The sequence below is a fragment of the Anas acuta genome, chromosome 3 (genome assembly GCF_963932015.1).
Source record: "Anas acuta chromosome 3, bAnaAcu1.1, whole genome shotgun sequence".
Taxonomy (NCBI): Eukaryota; Metazoa; Chordata; class Aves; order Anseriformes; family Anatidae; genus Anas; species Anas acuta.
Window position 1 is genome coordinate 85332008 of NC_088981.1, and position 21762 is coordinate 85353769.

The window sequence follows — 21762 nt, forward strand, 5'->3', positions numbered from 1 at the left end:
TCGATCACATAATAACCACAATACTACAGGTATTCAGAATTCATTCACTGAAAAAGTTTTTACATTTTTTCATAATATCAAAAAAAAAAAAAAAGAGAGAAGTGCAACTTTAACAAACTTCTATTGAAAGCTTTTCAATTTTGACAACTGAAATAGGTTTTGACAAAATGGGATATTCATTTGTTAAGTCTCAACATCTTTTCTTTGTTTAGCTCTACTAAACTTACTACACTACATAAAAGACAACTAAAATCAGGAATCAAGAAAATACATTTTATGGCCAATTTGTAATACCAAATTTTACTCCACCGAGTTGTACATAACACCAGATAAAATTCAGAATACTGTTTGTGTTTTCTGCAATATAGAAGCCTTAGATAGTGCCGTGAGGTGGTGAGAGAGATAGGATCAAAGAAGCTGTGGTACTATCTATAATGTACTTGTGTGGTTGCTTTTTTCCTCACCAGTGATATATTTCTATAAGCAGTCAGAGACATAGCATAATAAAAACAGTCTTAAAAGTTTATAATCTGGTCCAAGCAAAAGCCTAATTCAGAATATGGCTTTTGATATCCATCTCACATTGTATAGTAAAGGGAACAGATCAAGCATGAAGACTGACATTTCCAGTAAAATGGGATCAACAACTTTTCCTTTCTGATTTGTTCAGTTGAAAATACGAAATCTGTCCAAAATCACGGTAACAGCTCTTTGTCAAAAGGAACTGAACTGATTTCTTGGTCTGCCCACATACAAAGAAGTTTGCAACTAAATGCATGCAGTTAATTACACACTTTGATTAAAATTTATATACAAAATGAAAAAAAAATATATATATATATTTATATATATGTATATGTATCCAAATGTAAGGCAACCTTAATGGAAACCATATGGAAACCAAAATGTGAAAAAAATTCAGCTTCTCATATCCATCAGCTATTGTCTGCGCAGGTTTACTTTCAAAGCCATGTGGTGCAGTCAAAGCCACATGGGCCAACAAGGTTCAGCAGAGAATTACCTACGACTTTGAATCTCTGGAAAGTCCTGCAGGGGAACCCAAAAGATGAGCAACCAGGACTGCATGTTTTTGTGTGGCTGTGTTCAGAGGTGAGTCGAGAAGAGAAATCTGCAACTCCTTATAGCCATTTTGCCGCGTAAATTCACACTTTCCTAGTGCGAGCTGAGGGAGAGGTAGCCCCCATCGGCACTGCTGAAATTCAGACAGTTCAGGCAGATGAAGCCAATGCAGTTGTCTTGGTTCGAGTGCCCAGAGCAGGCACGGCCAGCGCTGAGACAGCCAAACACAGGGAGGAGCTTACAAGGGATCGCTTAAGTCAAGGACAGGCAGGGGAATTGGCAGAAGAACAGAGCATTGTTACCCTTTGTCTTTTAATGTCATTTCACTTCTGTGAAAAATGAGAACTGCCTTAGATCTGAGAGGGTCCTATTTTCAAGTTCATATAGTTAAGAGAAACCAAGCACTGAGCAAAACACACTTGAGTCTTAAGGCCCTCGCTGTGTCTAACTTGGACTTTGGCTTGATAAGCTAAAAGCCACAAATGGCAAAATAGAACAAATGTAAAACTGCAGCCCTAGGGATGGATTTTTCTAAACAACTTATCTGAGAATAAAATCTTTTCCTGAAAGTTTTTCTTGACAGGCCTCCAAAACATTAACATTGATATCTAAACATTGATCGAACACCAAATGCTAGTTAGCAAAATATCTCCATCTATGGTTAGAAGCTTGATAGACTGTCTTTCCTCAGTAATTTGAACAAGACAGGTACATAGTCAAGAAATAATGTGGTAAAAAAGTGAAACATGAATTATTACTCAGAGCCACATTTCATGACAAAAACCTGATGCAGCAAATGAGTGAAGAGCACAGAAAAAATAATCCTTACAGCAGGAGTCCAAAAAATCATAAGACAGCTGACAAGGCAGGTGTCACTGTAAGCTCTTTGTAAATGCAACAGGCACAGCGAGTACCTTCTGTGCCGGCAATTGTGTTGTTCAGTACTGCACTGCACCAGCCTGATTTTAAGCAGGTTATAATTTTGACATCTGCAATTGAATGTCATAAGCAGAGATCATGAGCAGAGCTTTTGATGAAAAAAATCCCAACAGTGAGCACATGACATATCCAGCTATAGAATTAACAATCCAGGAGCTGCAAGAAATAATTTTTAATGGAGCAGTGACTATGCAATAAAAACACATCTTTGAAAAACTGCTCGAGATTTTAGATTTAAAACATACAAAAGAATACTGCATGTAATAGTTGGACAGTAAAGAAGAAAGCTTTGGCTTTTAGGGAGCAAGATCATCTGGATACTAATGGAGAAATGCACAGTCTGTACTGTACAGAACTGCAGCTCTGCACCCAGCTCATCAGCATGCAGGCACAGACCTGGCTGGCTGAAAAGGCAGCAGCAACCTGTTAGTGACTGGCGTGCAACTGCCGTGCCCACAGTTAACGCAGGTCTCACCTTGGTAACTACTGCTTTGTACAAAAGTAGTAGGAACATCGTATCTTTAAAGCTTCTAGCCCTCTACTAAATTCTGATGAAAATGAGTGTGGAAGATATAGGGTAAAGTAATAGATAAGCACAGTGCAACAAGTTTTATTGAGAAAATTAAGTAGTGGGAAAACGCCAACAAAAAAAAACTTAACACGGTAGCATAATGCTTTGTTAGCAGTGCTCCTCACCTCACTTAAGAAAAAGGAAGTCTACAGAGCTGACAGTCAGTTAATATGTCTGTAATTCCACGCACTCTCCAGGCCTGCGTTACAAAACCCTTACAAGCCCTAGGCAGCAATTTGCTCTGTGTGCTTTAGAAATGCACAGAGTTCTGCGTCACCAAGATTCCAAGCCAGGCATAAACCAAGAGACAATGGAGAGACGGAGACAAATGAGACAACTCCAGCAAACAACTAACAAGTGTCTACCAGTAGGATTTGATTTACCAATGTTTTTCTTATCAACACAAGTCAACAAAGCACAAAATGATGTTTGCAGATACTTACAGTTCAAGTGTGTTTGTCAAAAGGATACATGTATCCTTTTGATACACATAGATGTATAAATCATGTATAAATAATAAAAGTGCAGGAATGAGTGACTGAAGTCTTCACCTTACTAGTAAAATTGGTGATGACAGTCTAAAATGAGAGAAGGCTTAGAAGGACCCCAAGTGGGAAAACAGAAGCCTGCTTTGATAGGAAAGGAAAAGAACAACCAGGAAAATAATAAGAAAAAAGTTGTACAACTGTATTAGTTCAGCAAGAAAAAAATACGATGACTGCATGCCATGGTTCTGGCTGGGATAGAGATAATTTTCTTTGTAGATGTTTGTATGATGCTATGTTTTGGACTTGTGATGAAAATAGTGGTGATAACACACTGATGTTTTAGTTGTTGCAGAGCAGTGCCTACACAGAGCCAAGGACTTTCCTCTCCTTGTGCTGCCCTGCCCGTGAGGAGGCTGGGGGTGCCCCAGGAGCTGGGAGGGGACATGGCCAGGCAGCTGGCCCAAGTTGGCCAAAGGGATGGCCCACACCAGGTGGCGTAGTGCTCAGCAATAAAACTGGAGTAAAGAAGGAGGAAGGGGGGACCACTGGGAGTGATGGCATTTATCTGACCAAGGAACCTCTACCCGTGATGAGCCCTGCTGTCCTGGAAGTGGCTGAGCTCCTGCCTGCCGATGGGAGATAGCAAATGGATTCCCTGCTTTGCTTGCGCATGCAGCTTTTGCTTTGCCTAGTAAACTGTCTTTATCTCAGCCCGTGAGTTCTTGCACTTTCACCTCCCCAATTCTTTCCCCCATCGCAGCTGGGGAGAGAGAACAAGCAGCTGTGTGGTGCTGAGCTGCCTGCCCTGTTAAACCACAACACTGCAACAAGAGAGGTGTGGAACACTGAGAATTAAAAGACAATTTAAAATAAGGGAAATAGGGTTGGAGTAACTCACACAAATACAGAAAGCAAAGTAAAGAAAAGATTTTAACTGGCAAGAAGGACAAGAAAGCGATAGGAAATTGCATCATTTGTCAATTGTTTTTGAAAACAATTCAGTGAAATCTGAAGCAAGGGAAATGGGGGAGAAAGAAGGAAAGCAGAAAAAAGTTAAATTGCAGTAGTAGAACTCTTTAGTGGAAAAGATGGGAGGAAAAGAATGCAAAAGCTTAATGGTAGCACGGAAAGCCAGCCTGCTTGTGGGATTTCTACTGGAAACATAACACGCAATCAGGGTTATCAGGCAAAACCACATGATCTCACAAAAGGGAAAAAATGTCAAAAATAAAGCATGAGGAGAAGGAGAAGGCAGTAAACAAATCAGGAGTCGTAAGAAGAGCCACACTAGATTGAATTAAAAGGTCCATACTATCCAGTGCTTTATCTTTAGCCATGACCTGCATTTCACCCCGGTATTTTACTATTTCTTTTTCAGCTGAGATGATAAAACTCTTCACCCTATTTACAAATATAATAGTATAACACACCATTTCACTCTCATTTACTTTTCTAGTAATTCCTAAAACCCTACTCTGCTTTTTCCCTGCCACTGAACATTAAGCTAACATTTTTAAAGATGTACAATAATTCACGTCTTATTTCCTCCCAGTTTATTTTGACTTCATTTTCATTTATGTATGGTTAAGAGTATTATATTCAACACTGACTGTATTCATATTTTGTTGGCTACTCCATGGCTTGAGTGACTGGAGCAGTAACAGGTTGATGAAAGATAGCCAGAACTCAGGAAAAAAAAAAAAAAGAAAAAAAAAAGTAGTTCTAGAGAAAGAATAAATTAGCAGATATAAAACTTAAGAAACAGAAGCATGCTTAATGAACAGAAGTAATAATCCTGGCAGGAAACGTTGAGCATGGGCTTCAGGTCAAATGGAGATAAAAGTGTAAGCTTTCAGCCTAAGGAAGTGTCAAGTCTCATCATGTAACCTGGAGGGTTGAAGAACAACACAGACTTCTGTCAGATGAAGAGAGGAATGCGAGAAACTCAGAACTGGAGAAGTACTAATGACAAATCTAGACAGTAGAGAAAGATAGGCACAAGATGCAACAGTGTAGGAAAGAAAAGTGATATAAAAGCATACAGACTGCACAACCACCCTGTCACTGCAGTTTGATCCCTGGTACAAAGTGTGAGGTAAAAATAAAGGACAGAATTGCAGGACAAAATTCCCAGGTCCTCCTAAATGCACAGCTGGAAAAGGAAGAAATAAACGCAGTTTTCCAGATTTTATAATGGGTTACCCACAGAATAGTTGGATCACAGTCAAAAAACTTACACTTTACACCTCAAAAAGAGATCATAACAAAATTACTAGCAGCTGGGTATGCAAGAGTATTTTTTGGAAAAAGCAGAGATTCTTCAATTTTAAAAACACAAGGCAAGTACAGGAAATCTTCCAATAAAGATAATATGGCAGAGAGCCTATAGATCTCTAGATCAAATAGGTTTAAGAAAATAAATTATTTTCTGAATTTTGTAACAGAAAAGAGTTTGTCAAAGGTAACAGGTATTTTAATAAGATCTACGAGAGAAATCAATGTATGGCAATAATGAAAAGCTTTACAAATGCTGACTCCAATACTCACCCTAAAGCTGTCAGGAGAACTTAGATACAGTTTTTCCCTAATGTCTTCTGGAGCACCAGCACAAAGCCTGTAAAAGATATGGTAATTCCTCTCTTCTTTGCCTTGCACACAGATCCTAGATTTCTCCAGAAGATAATGTGATACAAATCCACCAACCACGGAGTTCTAGGAAGAAGAAATATTTTTCTCATTATCTGAATGTTTTTAGTTTACTTGAGATTCAGAGTTCATCAATTTATAATTGTCTGACCTGGCTCTTTCAACAGGTGCAGCTCCAAAGATTAACATGTATCTTTATCTAATATATATATAAATCCTAAAAAAGAAGCTGTTACCTTTACTATAACTTTTCCCAGGCATTGAAGCTACAGGGGCCTACTTCACACTCATGAGCAGCAATTCTATATGCAAATATATAAGCTATGGAAGCTAAAATATATCCAAAGAAAAATTTCAAATGCTACACAATGTGTAATATTTCTGACCAAAAAAAAATGTTCCATGCTTTCTGTTACATACATAATATTGATGCAAGGTACCAAAACTTCATACCAATAAATAAAAATATCAGTAATTAATACAAAGTATTAAAGCATTAAAATAAATTTATATCTGTTGATATATTATATGCAAATCATGCTTATTTGTACATTAAAGAAATGCATAAATACTTAAGAGCAATTAAGTTATTCTTTAGATGTGCCTTTTCCCCCTTCTTGTAATGAAGGGAACAATTTTTATTCTTTAGTTACAGATGGAAGCAATTTTCCCATTGACTTGACCCACCATTTTCTAGTAATGACACAGTACTGTGTCGTTAGCTTTACTTTCAAGGTGATAATCAAATGTGGCAATCAAGGACAGTAGGTATTTGATGCAAGATAGGTAAGTCTATTTAGCCTTCTTCCAATCTAACATTTCCATTTCATGGTGAAAATCGACACTCGTATCTGTATCAAAATTCCAGTACCTTTTCATTGAAGTGAATTTCCACAAATTTCCCAAAACGACTACTATTGTTGTTGCGAATAGTCTTTGCATTTCCAAAGGCTTCCAATAGTGGATTTGCTGTTTAAAAAAAAATAATAATAAAAAGGAAGCGTTAAAATTTGATCAATAAACTACCAAAATGAAAGAGAGAATAAATACATTTCAATGATTCACTGACCTTATTAGGAATAACGTTTGAAAATTGAAGGAGAAGTATTAACTATCAGGAATAACTAATTTTGCAAATTGTACTGGATATACTGTGATGGAATTTACAATGAAGTGCTTAAATAAATAACGCTACAAAATACTTGAATCGATACTGTAAGAAATTCAGTTACAATTACCAGAAATGATTCAGTGACGTTCTTCTACAGCAAGCAGGTAAATAACCAATACATAAACTCTATGATACAATACACTATTTGACATTTCCCAATGAGTTGTTATTCATAAAACCTAAACTACCCACTTATCCCACAGACAAAAATGCCACTTAAATGTCATGCATGCTGCATGTTAGATTGATTAGGGAATAAAAATACGTATTAGAAAAGGGTGTTGATTTCAAAAACAACTTAAAAATGCCCTTTCGTATTAGCTCAATTAAGTGAATGAGTTATTTTTTGTTTTACTGGCTGCAGTTCTCAAGCACCTTAAAGCACCCATACAGAAAGAGTGGCAGCAATCTAATGTATGTTTTATATTTATATAAATCATGCATAGCTTAGGCAGTTTGAAAAGGTTTAGTAGTAATGAAACACAAGGCTTATGAAAGAATGCATTTTGCTACCTCCGAAGACCAAAGAAAAACAGTTTTGTGAATTGCACTAACAATAAACCAAGGAAAGTATCTGCAAAGTATTTTGATGCTTATAACTAAAACACATTAATTGGAAACTAAGTGAGCAGAAACTCAGATTTAAACCTCCACTGACGACCATCTACAAGTTTGCTCCTATAAAAATTAAATTTTTATATGAAGGAATAACTACAGTGGTTGGATAAATTAGGGATGGTAATGCATTATTTAGCGAGGCATCAGCATTATCTTTTTTGTTTTGGCTAGGTTTTCATTTTTTCATACTTAAAGCTTATGAAAATGCAAGTGTGACTTTCATAGCTGTCTTATTAAGACACCTTTGTTCGGGTATCCAGACACTTTACGTAATATTAATAGTTTTGAAGAATTGTTTAGAATAAAAAGAAATTGCAAGAGGCCCTTCAGATAGGTTAAAGGCTCCTCTATTAATACAGATCTTGTAAGCATGCTCATTAAAATTGTGCTTAAAAAACTTTAAAATTCATGCACTGGATGCCATTTTAAATTTAAAAACAAAACAAAAACACTTTAATCATAATACCTAGAAGCACCAATTAATTTTATGGCATACGGCACCAGGCATTATCCAACTCTTGGCCTCTTTCTGTGTTCCTTTAGCACTGAGAAATTGATTTAAGCAAACCCTCAGCAACAAGAGATTAAAGCCTGCAGTACTGCTCTTGAATAATCAATGGCTCAAATATGTAAACAGGAATATTTAAAGCAAAAGTAAAAAATTTTGGTTAGGAAAAAATAAGAGTAATAAAATCCTGAAATAAATCTAGTAGGACCTACAGACTGACAGATTTTTAGAGTGGTTGTTTGGGTTTTGAGATATTTATGCTTTCTCAAAAAGTTATTTTCTGGTTAATTAGGAATTCCATGCACCATTAAAAATGCTCAACCAATTGACCAAAACCAAACAAAACACTCTCTTCTAACCTTGTTTGGGAACCTATTATAAAGATAGACACAATGAAAAAGAGATAAACGATAAACATTCTGCTGAGAAAGAGGAATTATATCTTCCTGGTAGTAAGAGGTATTAATGAGAATATTATATTCTCCTTGCAGATTCATACAACATAAAATCCAGTGTACACGTGTGAAGTTCAACTCAAAGTCAAGATCGAGTACTGTATGACACCTTATTAAATAAAAGTAAAGGAAATCATAAATAAAAAAATATATTTTAAGACTTTAGGATCAAGGTACGTTATGTCCTAGGAACTCGGATAGTATTTTCATCCTAGCTGATATTGTTTGACATATCAAATTTGAAAATAAAATAAAATAAGAATATCAAGTTGGAACCTTAAACTGAATTAAAACAAAATATAATACCTTCTACAATTCTATCATCAATGTCTTGGCCAGTACCATAAGACTCTGTCAAATACCTGTAAAAAAAAAGATAAAAATAAAGTTAAAATATCCTTTACGTGTCAGGTTACCTGAAGTCAACAGGTCTGAGCACCATACTTATTGACTACTTGCTGAAGGGTGGGCATACTGATTTTAAGTTCCAAGTTCCCGCATCCTTTTAAAATAAATACAATTTGACCTTTTTTTTTTTTTTTTTCTGTAAAAGAAATATTCTTGTAGACTTTGGGTTCTTTCTTCAATATATCAGGATAAGTTGGAAATTTCTTTTAGATATGCATATGGAAATTACACTTTTATACAAATACAGTGAATCTATTACTCTATTATCTGTATATTAGTAATCTCAATAGACTCATGAACTGTCAGATGTATTTCCTGAATTTAAGTTCCATGCATACAGCGTCTGCATTCACAACCATCAATGTTAATAAAAATCCTACATGTAGATTGTGAGACAGGAAATTGCAATACATATTTAAGGTATAGTTCAATTTAGCAATTGAAGAAGGAATTTGAAAACAAATTCAAAAGTTTCTTTGAAGGTGCAGCTTTTTTTTTTTTTTTTTTTTTTTGGCGTGTGTGTTTTTTGTTTGTTTGTTTCTTAAACACCACCACCACCTCCCCTGAATACAGGGCATACCTTCTGGAAACATACAACTAAATCTGGGACATATTAAAAACAGTTCTCGAAATAGAACCTTCCAAAAAACAGTTTAGAAACATTAACAGAGCTGTATTAGTAGTACCTCTTGCCTTCTGATTACACAAGGAAAAAGCCTTCCTGTTTTTAAAACTCAATGACATTTTGTACACAGACTCTGTGGGGGTAGGTGGCGGGGAGAAGCAGCAGCAGTGCTATTTGCCTGCCATGTAATCAGAACTTCCTTTGCTGAGAAGCCGAAGAATAACAGCCTTTGAGGACATTCCTCAGGGGATGTTCTCCCAGTGCCTGCAGTCTTTCTTTATTCTTGGCAGGATCAAAGTTGTGAGCTGTCTTCTGTTAGGACATCCCCTATAAATATCATTACCATCACCTTGCCGCAACTCCTACAGCTCTCCGCTAAAGGTTGCACAGGGGAAGAGGAGTATGAAGGACGGATGGCCAACCATGACAAGTCTTCCTGGGATGTGGGAAGATAACACCACTGCTGTACATACATACGTGATGCAAGAGAAAAGGGAGTTCAAGATTTACACAGAGAAACAACGATAAGGGGGGAAGGGAAAGCATTCACACTGCCTGCACTGTGCTTCCCTAAATAATTTGTATTTAATAATTTGTATAATTTTGTATAATTTGTATTTGTATTGTAGGCGAATTTTATGCAGCAGTGCTCTCCAGCTACAGTGCTCCAGAGTGATACATGTATAAAGCAGTTAAATTATGACACAAATATGGTCAAAATCATTAAAAACATGTATGGAAGGAAGACTAGTATATATCAGCAATATGGCCTCCAGATAGTTTATTTATGCTTGATTTAGTATCTGTCATACCCAAACATCAATAAATAGATAAATCCCATTATTCAGTACTTATTCAGCAAATTAGGGTAGAAGTATATTATGGAATTCCTGCAGTTGTCTCAAAAATCAATAGTTAAAATGAATACTCAAGTAAACTGAAGAAACAAAGACAGGGAAAACAGACACATGCACAGTTATGGCAAAAACAAGTGTGTCTTGCAAGGCACAATTAAAGTGCCTAATTTAAATTTTATCAACCACAGTACCAGATGCACGATACCAAAATGACTGCATCATAAACCATAATAACTATGTGATGTCACTACAACCGAGTTCTGGTTTCTGTGAATATGCAGACATTGCCATATGTTACCATGTCAGCATTTATGTTTAACCCTGTGAATTTCTTGTATTAAAGTGTATGTAGAAGGATGCACATAACTTACTGAATTGGGTCTTAATGTTACGTTACTGACTGATTACCTTACAATTAACTGTGTATGTCAGACAAACACAACAACAAAAGAAAATCACTGAATAACTTTGGTCCAAAAGTACATACCTTAAAACAAATTTAGTGTTTTCTGTCTTTCCAGCTCCTGATTCTCCAGAAACTATGATGGACTGACTCATCTTGAGTACTTTCATATCACGGTATGCTTTATCAGCTTAAATAAAAGAATACATGAGACATGACAAAAATTATGTTTTCATCTCTCCTGAATGTTAAAACAAAAATTAATCACAATACAAACAGGAAAATTTAACATTTTCAAGAATAAAAAGCAAATCTTTAAATTGTTATAGACTCAGTTGTAAAGTTTCTCTTTAAACTATATTATAGCTGCCCTCCCTCCAACATGTTAGAGCTTAAAGTCCTTGGAAACAAAAACCTAATCAACTTTTCAGAACAAAATAAAACAAAGCAACCACCTAGAAATAAATCTCTTCTGTTAAATGCATTCACAAAACAGCTGAAAATCAAGCTTACTTCAATAGTTTTTTTAAAGGGAAACTTTCAGTTGCACTTTGCAAAGCAAAATCTGAGCCAAGGACACTTGGAAACATATTTGTGTATTTTAATATATTTTTGTTGTTGTTGTTATGCAGCAAGTACTGAATAAAACAGCTGTTTAGACTTCAACAATTGTTTGATTACAAAACAAAGTTTAGCACTCTCAGAAGGCTGTATTCCAATCAAATGCTGTATTCATAGAATTTTTCTTAAACATGATTACTTTCCAAGTGACTTAAAATAAGGTTTATCCCAATAATAATATTTAAATACATTTTCTGCCTATAACATAATCATCTAAAAAACAAACAGCGCATGTGATTTGGTTATATAAGACCAAATGAAATCATTATATTTTCCCAGTTTTAATTGTCATTCTTCACTTCTAAAATTTGATTTTTTTTAATTTTATGATTGTAAATTATATTAAAACTGCTTAGACATAAAACACTGGATGTACAGAACAATCATAATTAGTTGCCAGATTCTTCCAACTGCATATCAAGGATGAGAAAATTTGCAATTTTAGCAATTGCTTTTTATTTGCTAATAGCTTAAAGTTACAGTTACAGAGCTGCAGTTTGCATATAGCTGCAAAGTATTTAATTCTTGTTCTGTAAACGACAAAACCCAGACTCAATACATACCAATAGCAAAAACATGTGGTGGCAACGTCCCAAGTGATCTACCCTGGTACTTTTTAATAGTATCTGAAGTATAAAACTTGGGTATATCAAAATACGGATTCACTGCAATGAGAATGTTGGCTACGTATGTCTGTGAAGAAAACAATTAACAGCAAACAATTAGCTAGTATCCAGCCAAGTGGTTAACAGCAATTTTCTATTATTATTGAAGAGTACAGCTGAAGTATAACAATTACAATTCTCTCTAGCTAATCGGTACAAGAAGGGATATGTTTTCAGAGTTCCTCTAATTATCTTCTCAGGACTTCTGTGAAAACGCATTTCTCAGGAGAATTTCCTAACCACTGAGCTGTGGAGTATGTCCTGAATTTGACCTTTCTCCCTCTTCTTTTAAATGATTTCCTATTGTATGACTTGTTGGATCACGGATAAAACATCACTACTTCCTCCTCTAAACTAAACTCTTTGCTAGCACAATGCAGTCTCCTCCAATGACATTAATTTTTCACTATCAAATGGAAGCAACTCAGCAGGAAGGACTGCTGGGAACAAGCTTGAGTCAGGCAATAAAATCATTCAACTGCGAGAAATTAGCTATGGCTGTTTCCACAGTGAGAAATACAGAATACAAATGCTCTGTAATAGAGAAGGAATTTGAGAAAAATCTCAAACCAGGTCTGCCTTTTAGTTTTTGACCATAAGGAAAACTAAAACGTTTTGTACAATAAGGAAAGCCAAAGATACATTGTAGTTAACATTTCTGAAAAACCTTTCATACTTTGGTTTTAATGGCCAGATCACATACAAGGATGAACAGATGTCTGCAGCACAGAAAAAAGCAGATTTGATGGAAAAGGTCTGGAGAAAATCAGATAAAACCTCAGCCTGAATAACTTATTTGGTTGATTGTTACTAAGCATATCCCACGACTGAATTTTGGACACTATCATGACATGTTGACAGAAGGCTGGGCATGTGCAATATATTAATTTTCTTAGATGCTTCTATTTTCATCACTTATTTCTCTGATGGAAAATTCATGCACAGAGTTCCTCATGAGCTGCAAGTTCTAATATTAGTTTTCCTCTTAATAAGAATGCAAATGTTGTTAACCAGCTCTAAATAATAATAATAATAAAATAAAGAAAGAAAATATACCCACTCAGGGCAACATATTAGTAGCAGTAGTTTAAAATGAAGAAAAGGTTTGTGAAACTAAATACTGTCCTCCCTCATGACCAGTTCAGTTTCAGAATTTATTTTATTGCATTGGGGTTTTTGTGTGCATGTGTGTTTTATTACTATTTTTCCAGGACAGCATTCAAATTGCCACTTTTATTTATTTATTTTAAAGCTGGTGCTTATCTTGAGCCTATAAAGAATTTATAGCTGTGTAAAGTTAACTGCAACAAAGGAAAACAACTATACTTTTTTCTGTATAAATAAAAGGGTATAACGCGAAATCAATTCATTTTAGAACCGCAGATTAACACAGAAATTGATTATTTGAACACCGACACTTAGAAATTGTGTAGAATTATTTTACACTATCACTAGCCAGCTTTCTACTAGGAAAAAAATAAGAAAGAAAATTCTTATCTTTCTTCTGTTTCACAGCTGTCAGTGTCAGGGCAGATGGCAAGGACAAAATGTAATTTAGTCAGAATTCATTAAGTACAATTAGGCAATTTGATAGCAATATAAAAGATTAAGATGGACATCTGAGCTAGGAGGTGTCAGAGACGGCACCTGTTTGCTTCGTTCAAAAATAATGAAGAAAGAACCACTTTGTTAAAAGCTACTCCACTGGTAGGTAAGTTCCCTACAGGAACAGACCTTTCTGATACAAATGCTGTGCTGTAGTTGCAACTGAGCAGTCAAGTAGAGAAAAATCTATTGCCCTGCCTGATTAAAAAAATAGCAAGCATCAATTTGATTCAGGTCTCAAGCAAGATAGCAAAAAATGCCTAAAACCTCCTAACCTTCTGATGGTACTATTCCTACTGATTTTCTGTGATAGAGGAAAAAATTTTGTTGTTGTTTTGTGTGTTTTGAAAGGATATTTATTGTCAGACCGGTTGATATGACAGGTAATACTTACATAAATTCTGTCCTTACTGTACCGAACCTTGATATTGTGAAGGAGAGTGGCTTCATTTAAATACATCAGGGAACCTGCAAATAAAAAAAAACAATCATATACCATTAAGAGCACAGAAGAACCTTAATGTACAGCCAAGCACCTAAGTCTTAGGATTAAGGAGCATTTTGCTTCCCCTCTCTTTGATTACAGTTTAATCCTATAATTCCCTTGCACTGTGTCGAGGCAGAAGAACTGCTGACTCAATACATGCTTTAAAAATTGTAGACCTACTCCTTATCGTGCAACCTAAGTTAAAGAAAGTTGCTGAACAAAGAAATAGATGACAGGACCCTCAACACATTGTGCACAGTATAAATTGTCAGTTTTAAGGTCCTTTTTTATGACAAACCTCCATGCTGTCCCAAAAGTGTGGAAACCAGTGCCTATCAAAATCCTTAAACCAACGTTTTTTCCTTCCATCTCCTCTCTGCAACAACATCCACAGGGTAACACCATCTTGTTGCTAGTAGGCCTCTGGAAACAAACTATTGGGGGGGATGTTAACACAAGAGAAATGAGCTATTTTCTTACCCTGTTAACATAAAATAGCTGAACTAACTTTGCCAACAAGTTAGCAAAAGGCATCCCAAGGCAGAGAGTGGGCACACACACAGAGTTTCAACATGCTGGCAAATCTAGGCCCTGTTTTCAGAAACGTGATGTTTAAGACACCAGAAGGTGTTGGCAGCCTTAATTAGAGAGAAGTGAAGGCACTACTTATTACACAGCCTCGATATGCAAATATGCAGAATCCTCTATCTGTCTAAAATTTAAGTGCACAACACTATTTTGTCTTGTTACAACAGATTGCCTGCCATACTGGTAAGCCTTACAGATTAGTGGCACTTAGGAAGTTGCAGATGAAATAAGCACTTAATGCTAACTGCTACCCCCTCCCTCACACAAGGGATGAATGATCAGTGTACAATGACCAGTGAAGTGTAGAAAGCTGGTGTCATTTCTGAATTTGGGCCAAATGGGACCAATGCCCTTCCTCAAGGGCCCTTGCAGAGAAAAACGTTCTAGCTCATTTCCACAGATGTGCAAGAGAGACTGCCAACTCTTATTACTTGAAGTCCTTCTTCCCAGACACCTCACCCAGCAAGGAAGCCTGAAGCCCAGCAAGAAACTTAACTTCTCCCTCCACCCTCCTCCTGCTAACCCAAACAATACTGGCAAAAGACAATGGGAGCTTCTCAAGAGCACAGATGTTGTCTTTTTCCATCCTATAGCCTTCCTTTGGCAGTAGGACAGAGAATGGCTCTGCCTCACACCACGTGCACCAGACCAGCCTGAAGCAAGAGACTCAGTGCAGAACAGGAGCCTGCTCCAGGAGAAACAGTGCTGCCTCAAGACAAGACTAAGGCTTCAATCTGCAATTTCAAAATGTATCTTCTCTAGAATAAATCCCTTAAAAGTGGCACTCCTATCCAGAGCCACAGGAAGTAACCAGAGGGAGAATTCTGCATATTCATATGGCTCATTCATGACTATAACCAGCATATGTGCATTTCATAGTCCACATAATTATTTGCATACACACACACACACAGAGTTCACGGAAGTCAATTCAAGCACTTAAAGTCGGGAAATTCCAATGCCATATTTGCACACACTGTCTCTTCTGAATTTTATTTTATTTTTTACAATTCTTATCTGATAACCTACCCCCTTCTTTTCTTTTTAAAAATTGTTTCACCTCAAAATCAAGAAGTTCTGGTTTGTTTTTTTGTCCATATATAGTGACAGACACTGAAACATGAGTGAAAGAGGAGTGTGAATCACAAGGAAAGGTAAATCTTTTGTCTCTGTACCACTTGCAGCATTTACTAAAAATTCATACTTGAGGAAGGGCTAGATTCTCAAAAAGGTCTTTCTTGCAGCCAGTGCATTTGGGATATAGAAGACCAAGAGTAGTGGGGGGGAAAAAAAGCAATACTTAGCAAATTACACCCCAGGAAGGAGTTAATCACTAAGCACAGGTTGGAATGGTAAGTGTATTATTAACTAGACCTTCGGGATTTTTGAAAACGGCATTATAAGGAGAGATGGAAAACACCCAGTAGTTTGTAAAGTGAATTATATTTATATAATAATTATTCTTAAAGATCTTTGATGATCAGCACAAATCCTCTCTGTGAGAGAAGGAAACTGAACTTGTTTTCACACATGCTAGAGACGAACATCAACTGCTGAGCGTAAAGTGGAAATATATTGGAAAAGCCTCAAAATAATATTTGAAACAGAAGGGATTGCTGGACAAAATATTTTTAAGTTTTATATTTTAGCCAGTAAGCCGAAGAAGACATTTTCTCCCATAGGATGACTGTTTTAACTTAATTGAATAGCACTTTGCTAAAATCTCAAATGACTTCCAGTATCTCATTCCAAATTTCAGTTCCCTGACTGGGACACAGAGGTGCCAGGACATCTCAATAAGGTTGCTGTGACAGACACACACAGACTAAATGCATGTCCCTAGCTATCATCTTGTGCAGAGAAGACAGGTACAAATGCCAGCAACTGGTAACAAAGCTGCCAGCTTGGTTCCACCTCTGACAACACTGCACCATCAACACTGCTCCATCTAAGTACAAGCAGAAGCCTCAAGCCTTGCCACAAGCTTTTTCTTGTTCCTTACAGAGCAGTTGTAAGAGCTGTACTTCCTGCCATGGGATATAAATGCCATCCCCCACAATATAAACCTTGTTTCTTAAATCATCAACAACTTTCAAAGTCCTACCTGCTATTTATTTTAGAGGAAGAACAACAGAAGCCACTTTTGCCCACCATTTACAAAGTTACTAGTATTTGGCCAAGCAGTAATCCCCATCAGAAATATTTAAAATAATTTCCCTCATCAGATCTTCTAGATAGGATAGTCTCTCTGAATAGATTTGCTCACAAACAGCAACAGTGGCAAAATATTCAGTTCTATATTCTATTCATTTCTACAAAAGCTGGTCCTTTCTCACCTATCTTGGTACTCTCTCTCCTCACTTCAGATTTGCATATTTGATTTGTTTCCACAGATCTAACTATAATATATTTAACAAAATAAAACCCCTGCATATCAACACAATGTGTATTACGAGTTCACTTCAAAGGTCCTTCCCCAGCAGTCCTCTGGTCTAATTCACTATAACCCATTTCCCTTTCCAGTGGCCTCAGCAGGTCTGGATTCCTGTCTCCAGTTTTAGAAATGTTATCTTAAATTTTTTTTTCAACTACCTATACTTCCACAGGAATGCTGTCTGAGAAGTGGGTTACATGCAGGAAAATGCAGTACAATAGAGCTGCTGATAAGGCAACTTATTCTTTTGCTGAGAGATTTAGTTAGCGCCGAAATGCTCAATTCAGTTGATCAAAATGCAGGTAAGTAGCATCTTATATATAATGTGAAGTTAGACAAGTAACAGCTGTATATGGGAATAACTCATGTAGTCACAAATTCCTCTGAAGTGTTCAGCTGAAAATTAAAAAACACAATCAATGATATTTAAAACAGGTTTACTTTAATAAGTTTCCAGGATCAGTAAAGTTCATACACAAACTCAAGCAAAGAAAACAAAAAGGACTATAAGAAAAAAACAGGGAGCTTGTAAAGAAATAATATTCTTCCCCAAACTATTTTTTTCAAATGCATATCTTATTTTAAAATTCATAACTTACAATTATCTTCCACATCCTTTTTGCTGTCCTCTTCAGCAGGAAACACTTGATTGATAGCAGCCTGGAAAGTCTGTTAGATGAAAAATACTAAAATTGTCGTAATTCCATAAAAATAGAGAGTCCAAAGATGTCTTATGTCATGTTGCAACTAAATGCACCATCATCATGCATAGTTAAAAATGAAGTTTCTAGCTTTGTATCTCAGCACGGGAAATGTTACTGAGCTACCAGGTGCAGATAAGGAACTGCAATATTTGCATTACATTACAAAAAACAATTCCTATAATATATATTCTTATAAAAATATTTGATGCGTTTTGAAAATTGCACATAACCATTGGCATAGAACAACAGACAATACCAAAAATGATTAGAAAAGCAACAATACTGCGAAGGGAACAGATCTATAAAGGACACACAACTTCCTCAGGTTTGCAAAGAAGCAAAAATAACAAATTATTAGTTCAGTGAAAGGATTGTGTTGTCATCATCATATATTATTTTAAAACATTCCCACTTAAAACATAAATATTCAATATACAGTATTTTCTATATCTCCAAATTCTCTAACTTTGAGTGTTCTTTTTTTTTTTCCTTCAACAAGCCAGTATCAAAGTAAAACAAGACTTTCCTTCAACCTCTGTACTCCAGTAACACAAAACAGCCATTTAGCAACTGTTCATACCCAACTGGAAAAATTAATAACAAACCAAACTTTGTTTATCCTCTAAATTTTAATTAATATTGTGAAGATGAAGAAATATCCTATAACTTCTGTTTTTAAAAAAAGAAAAAAAGCTTACAGAACTGTATTATAGCATCTGTGCAAAGCTACTGCATATTGTAAGAACTAGGCGCTTAATTATACTTTTTATTTACAGCAGTAATAGGTTGTCTGAGATACCTAGGAATGAACAGAAGCATTGTTGTACCAATTAAACGTGACAGAGCTGCTACTACATGCTACTACAGGCCTTTTCCCCATGGAAATGAAGACAAGAAGCCTACTTAATTCTGTCTCTACTTTAAAAGACAACCAACTAGATCTAAAAGAATGACCCTAATAAATAAACAAGTTTGCTTGCTTAATTAACATTGCACCCAGCAAGACAGTACCATGAAAAGCATCTCACATGGATGTTTAGAAGAAATACAGCAACTTTTTTCATCTTTGCTTCCATACAAAAAGACACAATAAATGTGATTTTGCAACTTAGACCATTGTGAACAGCCAAATTCCAACTCCCTTTAAAGTGGCAAGGATCAAAAACATCCCTGAGACAAAATAATTGCTGCTGGTTGGAAAACATTAAGTCTGTAATATCCCTTCCCTACAGAGTTACCATGCTATATGCTAATTATAGTCATAAATTATACTTTGCTATCTCCTTATCAGGATTCAATGCAGAAAAAAAGTGCATAAAAAAACTTCTGTAAGGGAAAAGCATCTGCATGATGACTTTGGAACTACTGAACATCTGTCAGACCAACCTCCTCCACAACATCCTTCATCAGAGCACGCTGGAGCCGCAGGGGATTTGAACATTACCTACCTCCAAGTTTTAGCAGGGTAAAGAGCCCCCTCTTTCCCTCCCTCTCAAAACACTGCAGTTGGAACATCTTACCAGAATTTTCTCCCCAAGTTTGCCAACAATAAAGGTGGCTTGCATTGCATAAAGACATATTTGAACAACAATTTCCCATATACTCAGTTCATTCTACAAGCAGAAGTGGAAAAGCTTAAAAAAGAGCTTGACTTACTTCAAAAAAATCTGACTTCAGTTTTTCTTGCTTGCTGATATGCAATTCAAGTTTAACCACTAACAAACACAGATTATTTTTTACCCACAAGAGAGAATGAACATGATGTCCAGCTGTCCTGTAACACTCTTCAAAAAGTTTTGACACCAACATTTCACAGCTCTAAACCCAGCTATACCAGATCTACCTCAGAAGAGGAAGGGAGAGCCTTTCCACTGTCCTCACCACTCAGCCTCTGATCAAAGATCAGTGAAAAATTAAGGAAAATTGATACTGATTTTGTCCTCCTTCATTTTTTTCACACAGTGGGAATTGTGAAATAATTGCAATGTTAGATATGCTGCAGGGACAGTCAGCTTGTGGCAAATTGGATGTCCTTCTTCAAGTCCTTCCTACCTTCTGTAATTTAGTACAGTATCACAGCTCACTATTTCCTGAGTCATAAAACAAGTAAGCAATATAAAAACGACTTAGCAACTGTGTTTCTGATGGACTTTTTCAGATCAGATGGGAACATGAAGCCTAGTTTAAACTGTATCAACCAAGAATGTTACACCTGTCCCAGTTACTCTACTGCTTTATGTTTAAGGTAATTACTTATCATATAGCTAGGTACATTTCCTAGATGTGTAGGGCTCTGAATATTGCCAAATACTATTAAAATTGAATATATTAAACAGAAAAATGGGCAAGCTATCTCATATCTGCCATTTAAAAATTATCCAGTTATTTACTCCATTGCCCCGTATTTTGAAACACATTGACTGTAAGGAGAAAACCCTTCAGGCATTTGGTCAAAGACACTTACATTAAGGCATAGCTTAGGTCAAACTAATTCTAAAAAAGGGACGGGATACTGATCTTATGAACCACTTATGAAAGTGGTCTCAGGAGGCAAAACAGAGGGTTTGTTTTTTTTGTTGTTTTTTTTTTTTTTTTCCTTTTTGTAATGAAGCAGCCCTTGAAATCCAATGGCAATCTTAACTGTTCTCCCAGAAACAAGATGAGTGAAAAAAGATATCTTTCCGTTCAAGCAGGATCTTCTTTCTACCGTGTAATCAAATACGTGTAACTGTGCCTTCCTTTATATCTTCTAGATACAGCCACAGAGACATCCCTACTCCCAGCTGCATTCTACAAAACAGCCGAAAGCAACATAAACTGTTCTTATGATGGACAAGAACCTATCTCTTTTCCTCAAGCAAGCTGCACTCACTGCTAAAATAATGCCTTTGCTTGGAAACACTGAACTTTGGATGTTCTGATCCTTACTTTCAGAATACATTTATCTATTTAGACTTAACCTGGGGAAATGCCGTGCTGGTTATTCAGAACATACTGGAACAGGGGTCCCATAAAGCTTTCCAGGACCTTTCAGAGCCTTTCTCAGAGCCATATGGTGCTTCTCAGGCAACTGCAGCAGGGACTGGTGTCTGCAGCAATATGTGCCTCCCCTGTCCTGCTAGGAACTGATCACTAGAGAAGTTCATTAGCTGCAAGGGTTCCAGAAAGGTATCTCAGGGTGTATCTCTCCTAGTCACTAAATTCAAACTCACTACCTCCAGGAAAAGAATAAATTCCCCATTTGACAGTTTCACTGGGATCTGCCTTCTCCCTGTTGTAGCATCAAGCAATACAACATAAAAGCTATTTTCTCAAGGTCAGGATTCCTGATAAGTTCCAAAAAGCACATTCTGAGTAAAAGATGTGTGAATGAAACGTTAGCTGCATCTAACAACGGGCTGTCTTTCTGTCCGTCTCCTTCCTGGCACACCACTGTGGGACTGCTGGCAGGACATAGCTGCGGGGCTGAGCCCTGTTCCCTCTGCTCAGATTCAGAGCTCATCCTCAAGGAAGAGCTCCATCCCTAAGGGGGACCATGCTCATTAGCAAACCACTCTCCAGTTTCCCCATTTTCTTCGTAGTTGTGGCATTTCAACCTTGCAAGCCCATGATCTAGCTCTTGGGAGCAACTCCTGTCACATAACACATCCCTTGTTCTGATAAGAAGCTCTCAGTGCTTGCATTACTCCTTCCTATACAAGGCAGTCTCGGTGACTCAGATCCCCACCTCTCTTCAGGCACAGCTATGTAAATGCTGTTGTTAACTCTGGATGGGCTGTGGTACCCAAAAATGCTACTGCTGCTTTGTAAGTAAATCGGTATGCTGGCCAACTACCTTCGCCCAGCCTTTTCTGGGTAACTTGGTTTCACAACATGAAGAAATCTTTGA

General features: G+C 36.6%; 1 protein-coding gene across 6 annotated transcripts in view; it reads right to left on the reverse strand.

Annotated features, from left to right (window-relative positions):
* The window catches only part of MYO6 (myosin VI), a 109112-nt gene that overhangs the window by 56172 nt on the left and 31178 nt on the right, over positions 1-21762 (reverse strand). For all 6 annotated transcript variants that reach the window (XM_068678137.1, XM_068678140.1, XM_068678139.1 and 3 more), the window contains exons 3-9: positions 17769-17838; positions 14055-14128; positions 11954-12083; positions 10854-10959; positions 8783-8838; positions 6596-6693; positions 5626-5790 (exon numbers count right to left, since the gene is read on the reverse strand). In XM_068678137.1, the coding sequence (XP_068534238.1) occupies positions 5626-5790; positions 6596-6693; positions 8783-8838; positions 10854-10959; positions 11954-12083; positions 14055-14128; positions 17769-17838 (699 nt within the window). The remainder of the gene's footprint in view (positions 1-5625; positions 5791-6595; positions 6694-8782; positions 8839-10853; positions 10960-11953; positions 12084-14054; positions 14129-17768; positions 17839-21762) is intronic.